The sequence below is a fragment of the Chenopodium quinoa genome, unplaced genomic scaffold (genome assembly GCF_001683475.1).
Source record: "Chenopodium quinoa cultivar QQ74 unplaced genomic scaffold, ASM168347v1, whole genome shotgun sequence".
Taxonomy (NCBI): domain Eukaryota; kingdom Viridiplantae; phylum Streptophyta; class Magnoliopsida; order Caryophyllales; family Amaranthaceae; genus Chenopodium; species Chenopodium quinoa.
The window spans coordinates 2,046,525-2,053,163 of NW_018745410.1; the positions used below are offsets into that span (position 1 = coordinate 2,046,525).

Sequence of the window (6,639 nt, forward strand, 5' to 3'; positions counted from 1 at the left end):
CTTAGACGACGCAAAGGAGCCACGAGTCGAAGGTATCGACGACAATGCTTGTGCTAATGAGATAGTCAAGGAAGTCGTCGATGGACTTTATGTTGCGGGGGACGTCGCTACCAACGAAACCGATGCTTGAAGGTCATCGCTTGTGATGGTTTAAACTTATGCTTTTGTATGCGTTTGAATGACTTTGCTTTTGCTTCAAAACTTGTCTTTTGGTTTTATGACTTATGCTTTTGTACTTTTGTTCCACTTGAGGGCAAGTGGTTCCTTGACAGTTTGCTTTGTTTCCTTTTGCTAAGTATTTTTTTGTTTTTCGTCATTTTCTTGATATTGATTTGTGATCTGTAGTCGTGAAGCAAAAACATAACGTAAAGTTCCATAAAAGATGCAGCTACGTAAAACCTGTTTTTAAAGAAAATATAACATGTCAAAAATTTCAAGAAAAAACTTCAATCTTTATTAACTTTAAGATAATGTTTTAAACAAGGGAAAATACTTAAGTACAAAAAATATTTTATAGTTACAGTATGCTTCTTCGGAGACTTTGTATTTTTAGGCCTATCATTGCGTTGTTTGCCAATGCCCCTTGCATCCCAGCATCGACGCTGAACAATGAAGGCTAGTTCGTAGTTCAGGTATCGGGTGTTTGGCGTTGGACGCTAAGGTCGATTTGCCCTGGGCTTCGTCGTGCTTCGATTGTCGTTTGAATGGAAGCTTTCCTCACCCTTTTTTAAGGATGTCAGTGTAACTGACGCTTGTTGTCGTTTGCTTCTTATAGTTGGACCATGGCTAGGTCTTTTCTTTCCTTTAATAGCATGCTTTGTCGATCGATGTTCTGCAAAACCAACATGGTTAAAGTATCGTTGGTCGTTTGCTTAAGTCAGTACACTTAGTCGTAAATGAAAACTTTAAATAAACGAAATAAACTTGGAATTTTATTAGGACATTACCATTTCGTCGATGATTTGCCTAAAAGTAGTACTTTCTAAAATGAATTGCGTTCCAACTTCTTGGAACAGGGTTACCTTGCTGGTCAGTTAGTCGATAGGCGCCGTTTCCGATGACTTAGGTGATTTCGTATGGTCCCTCCCCAGGGGGAGCAAGCTTTCCGTCGGCTGGATTTTTTGTATTCTGGAACGCTTTCCTGAGTACCCAGTCACCTAATTGGAATGTTTTGGCCTTGACGTTTTTGTTGAATCTTCTTGCGACGATTTTTTGTTGTGCCGCCATTCTGATTAACGCTGTCTCTCTTAATTCTTCTGTTACATCTAGGTTGTCCTCCATTTCCTCTTGATTTCTTTCCTCCGTCATGAGACCGAATCTTGACGTTGGGAAGTCGGCCTCTACTGGGAGAACGGCTTCACATCCATAGACAAGGGAGAAGGGCGTCTACCCCGTCACTTCTCTCGGTGTCGTCCGGTTGGCCCATAGGACTGCTGGGAGCTCATCGGCCCATTTGCCTTTTGCTTCTTTTAGCCTTTTCTTGATGGCTTCCATGACAACTTTGTTACTAGACTTGGCATGTCCATTGGCTTGTGGATACCTCGGCGTCAACGTCGACGTCCTTAGCTCTATGCGAAACTTCTGCAAAAAAGAACGAGTTTGTCGCTAATAAACTGTGATCTGTTGTCAAAGACGATCACCGACGGGATTCCAAACCTGCAAATAATGTTAGTCCATATGAATGTTATGACCTCCTTGTCCGTCACCTGTTTCAAAGAAGTTTCTTCAATCCATTTAAAAAAATAATCGGTTAGTGCTAGCATATAAACTCTTTGCCCTAGTGCTGCAGGTAGCTTCCCGACGATATCCATTCCCCATCTCATGAAGGGCCACGAAAATAATGTCTGGTGGAGGGGTTCCGAAGGTTTATGGACGGTGTTGGCGAACCGTTGACAGCTGTCGCATCTGGTCACATATTGCACTGCGTCTTCATGAAGCGTTGGCCAGAAATATCCTTATCTTTTTGCGATTTTGGCTAATCTCCTTCCTCCGACGTGACTACTACATATTCCATCGTGCAAGTGGCTAAGGATGGATTGTTGTTCATGTTTTTGGATGCATCTTTGGGATAACCCTGACGCTGATTTGCGGAACAGGACTCCGTCGATGATGTGGTATCGAGAGGCTTTGTATTTAAGTTTTTGGGATTCTGCCGTGTCGTTGGGGAGGATGTCTTTGGTTAGGTAATCTATAATGGGTTTTGTCCGATCGTCGTCGTCGTTGACGTCATCAACGAGCAGGGTTTCTTTGGTAGACACGGGTGGTTTCCGCAAGTGGACTAAAGGAATGTTTGTGAAGGTGGTCTTTTTGAGGGCGGAGGCTAGGTTTGCTAATGCGTCAGCTTGGGCATTTTGGTCTCTTGGGATTTGTGAGATAGTGAATGGATCGAAGTATTTGGCTTTTTCTTTAGCGACATCGAGGTATGCTGTCATTTTTGAATCTTTGGCTGCGAAGTCACCTGTCATTTAGCTGACGATGAGGAGGGAGTCACTGTATACATCCAAGGCTGTAGCACCTAAGCCTTTCGCGACGATCATTCCTACAATCAAAGCTTCATATTCTGCTTCATTATTAGTTGCTTTACAATCACAAGATATAGACCTTACTATCATGTCCCCTTGTGGCGACTTTAGCACCATTCCCAGGCCAGCCCCTCGTTGATTGGACAAGTCGTCGACGAACAGGATTCATTTGCCTTTTTCTGGATGTTATTGATTTCTTCTACCTCTTTGTCAGCTATGGCCTGTAAGTCGGGGCTGAAGTCAGCCACAAAATCTGCTAGGGCTTGAGATTTTATTGCTTTTCAGGGTTGGTACTCGATGTCCATCGTTCTTAACGAAATGATCCACTTGCCTAGTCGTCCTGTTAAATCTGGTTTTCTCAAAATAGACTGAAGTGGATAATTAGTCATCACCACTACGTGGTGGGTTTCAAAATAGTGCCTTAGCTTCTTCATGACAGTAATTAAAGCAAGAGCTAATTTTTCTAGGGACGTGTATCTTACCTCGGCTAGGAGCAGGGTTTTACTTACATAATAAACCGGAAGCTGCCCAGCTTCGTCATCTTCTCTTGTCAGGACTACACTGACGGCCACAGCACTGACGACGATATAAAGCTGTAAAGGCTCGTTAGTTTTGGGTTTCGACAGGAGGGGTGGCGTCATTAGATATTTCTTTAGATCTTGCAAAGATTTTTCATGATCGTCAGTCCATTCAAAACCTTTATTTTTTCTCAAAACATTATAGAAAAGATGACATTTATTTGACGATCGAGAAATAAAGCGATTTATGCTGCCACTCGTCCTGTCAATTTCTGGGTTTCTTTAACATTTCGGGGGGATTGAATATTTATTAGAGCCCTGACTTGGTCGGCACTGGCTTCAATTCCCCTTTGTGTTACTACATAGCCCAAAATTTTTCCAGCGGATACTCCGAATGAACATTTAGTAGGGTTAAGTTTCATACCGTACTTTCGCAATACCTCAAAGGTCTGACGGAGGTGGTCGACGTGATCCTCCGACATTTTAGATTTCACTAGCATATCGTTAATGTATACTTCCATCGTGTCCCCTAGCTGGTCTTTGAACATCCTGTTGACTAGCCTCTAGTACGTCGAACCTGCATTTTTTAGTCCGAAAGGCATAATTTTATAACAATATATACCTTTGTCAGTCATGAAGGCCGTCTTCTCCTGATCGTCGGGATGCATTAGGGTCTAGTTATATCCGGAGTAGGCGTCCATGAATGTTAAGAGCTCGTGACCTGATGTCGTATCTACCATGGCGTCGATGTGCGGGAGCGGGAACGGATCTCTAGGGCAGGCTTTGTTGAGATCGGTGAAGTCGATGCATACTCTCCACTTGCCGTTCTTTTTGCTGACGACGACAACATTTGCGAGCCAGTCTGGATACTTGACTTCCCTTATCTTTCCAGTGTCGATCAGCTGCTGCACTTCGCCATTGATGATCTTGTTTCACTCCGGAGCAAACTTTCGACGCTTCTGCTTAACAGGCTTGTGATTTGGGTCGGCGTTTAGCTTATGCGAGATGATGCTTGGGTCTATGCCAGTCATGTCTTCATGAGACGAGGCAAAACAATCTTTGTTCTCTCGGAGAAAGGCTAGGAAAGTGTTTTTGAGTTTGGGTGCTAGGTTGGCTCCGACACGGACGGTTTGATCTGGCTTTTCAGGGTCTAAGGGTATCTCATCGATTTCGAGGTCATTGGGATTGTTTGGTGTCGGGCCATGCTGTAATTGCTATGCGGTTCTCATGGTGGGAAATTTAATCGACTGATGGTAGGTAGAAGGGAGGGCTTTTAGTCGGTGGATCCAGGGTTGACCTAGTATCGCGTTATAGGCTGATGGGCAGTCAATGATGTTGAATTTTATTTGAGAGTTTAGGCCTCCTGCATAGGTTGGTAAGGTTATGTCTCCGAGAGTTGACATACTTTTACCATTGAAACCGACCAGAGTCGTTGACCTTCTGGTGATGTCGCCATCTTTTAACCCCATATCTTCCTTGGTTCTTCTAAACAGGGCATTTGCAGAGCTTCCTCCGTCGACCAGTACCCTTCGAAGAAGACAATTCCCTACGACCAAGGAAATTACCAAAGAATCCTCATGCTCTTTGTTGATGTTGTTGATGTCTTCATCGTCGAAGGTAATTGACATTGCCTCTAACTTCTTTTCCAGGGGATCTCTGATCTCTTCCGGGACGTCTGCATTATCTACTGTCGACTTTGCGATCCTTTTTGCTGCAGAATAAGTTAGTCCACAAATATCGAAAACACCAGTGATAACATTAACTATTACCTTAGGTACGAGTGGCTTTGGAGGTCCACTGTCGTCGTTTCTGGTTGAGGACGACCCGCGTCGCTGCTTTTCTTCTTTCCTAACAGATGCTTGAGATTGCCTCTCTTTAACTTGAAGGCGACTTCTCTTCGCAGGCCGTAGCAGTCTTCCGTCTTGTGGCCATGATCGCTATGGAACTCGCACCACTTGCTCATATCCTTCCCTGACTCTGGCTTGTTGCTCTTCATCGGCCAGCGCACTTTGCTTCCCAAGGGCTCCAACTCCTTTACCACAGCCACAATATTTACGTCGAACCCATACTTCGATATTTTGGGGTACTGCGGGGCGTCGAGGATTTCTTCAACCTGCACAGCATTAACAGAGCGTGATCTACCTGATGCCTCTTAGGGCTGGTGTCGCCATGATCCCCTCTGGCTGTTTGGGGCTTTACGGTTGGACGAGCCTCTGGAACTTAGGTAGGAGCTGCGGTTGGTGATGTCCTCGTCGAAGCGCATTTGAGCCACAGCTCTTGTCTTGACCTCTTCAAATGTTGAGCAAAGATACTTGACGATATCTTTGTACGGATCCGAGTTTGTATGCAATCGACGGAGGAAGGCTTCAATGGCAGTTATGTTGTCGACGTTCTTGATCGAGACCTTCTCTTTGTTGAATCGAGACCAATAAGTCCTGATGGTTTCCTTGGGACCCTGGACGATCCGATATAGATCGCTTGTCTGCTTGTCGAATTGTCTACTACTTTCGAAATGGGAATAGAATTTGTTAACTAACATAGCAAAACTAGTTATACTACCTGGTTCGAGTTTGCCGAGCCATTTAAGGGCGGGGCCAGTTAGCGTCGCGCCGAACGATTTGCACATGCATGCCTCCCAGCAGTCGAACGGGATTGAAGCTTGCCACATCCGCTGCTTGTAGTACTTGACATGCTGCTCGGGAAAAGTCGTTCCATCATAAAGCGACGTGAACTTCGGGAGCGATAGTCTTCTGGGAATCCGGGCCATGTCCAACTCGCAAAACAGAGTCATCGCGAATCCATCTGGAGCTTCTCTTTGAACGGGGATCAGCACACCTGACATTCTCTTCATCATCGACAACACCTTGGAGTTCTGCTTCTCTAGGTCGGCCAACCTCTGGAACATGATCTATGTTTGGTCTGGCTGCGGGTTGTCCTGGTCATCCCTTGAAGTTCGGATGATTCTTTGCCCGACGCTCCTAATTGGAGGATCAATATTCATATCTCCGTCACTGGACTCGGTGTCGGTGTCATGCGAAGAATCAATGACATCCAACGACGGCATCCTTGGGATCAGACCTAATTGCCTTGGCCGACGACGACGATTGCTTTGGGCAAACTCTAATTGTTCACGGAGAGTAACTACATCGGATTCTGATGCTTCCTTTTCCTTGCTGAGACGCTCATTGGATTCCCTGGCTGCTTCAAGGTTGGCTTGAACTTTCTCATAGGCTTCTTTTAGTTGCTCTGGGTCATTTCGTCAGCTGACATATTGAAGGGTAAATAGGGGTTTTTAGACTTTACCTAGTTGTAGCCCCACGGTGGGCGCCAAATTGATTATGCTAATTTTTGTTAAGTGTGATTGACTATCAAAATCTAGGCTACGATCAACTAAGTAAAATCAAAAGTGAAACGAAATAAGAACGATTAAATAACACAAGGGATTGGTGACGCGGAAAACCCAATGAAGGTAAAAACCGCAGGTAGAATAAGGATCTACCAAACTTTCACTATGCGAAATATCAAAGATAACGGTTTACAATATAGGATTTTTGTATGGATACTGCTAGTTTGCTCTATCCTTCACTCATCGTTGCTTT

At 44.6% G+C, this 6,639-nt stretch overlaps 1 protein-coding gene across 1 annotated transcript; it reads right to left on the reverse strand.

Annotated features, from left to right (window-relative positions):
- Positions 1-2,465: 2,465 nt before the first annotated feature.
- Positions 2,466-5,945, reverse strand: LOC110713190. The gene is made up of 5 exons (XM_021891654.1): positions 5,328-5,945; positions 4,910-5,153; positions 4,606-4,751; positions 2,683-2,743; positions 2,466-2,578 (listed from the first exon to the last, which is right to left on the reverse strand). The coding sequence occupies exons 1-5, from the start codon at positions 5,943-5,945 to the stop codon at positions 2,466-2,468; spliced, it is 1,182 nt and encodes a 393-aa protein (XP_021747346.1).
- Positions 5,946-6,639: the final 694 nt, after the last annotated feature.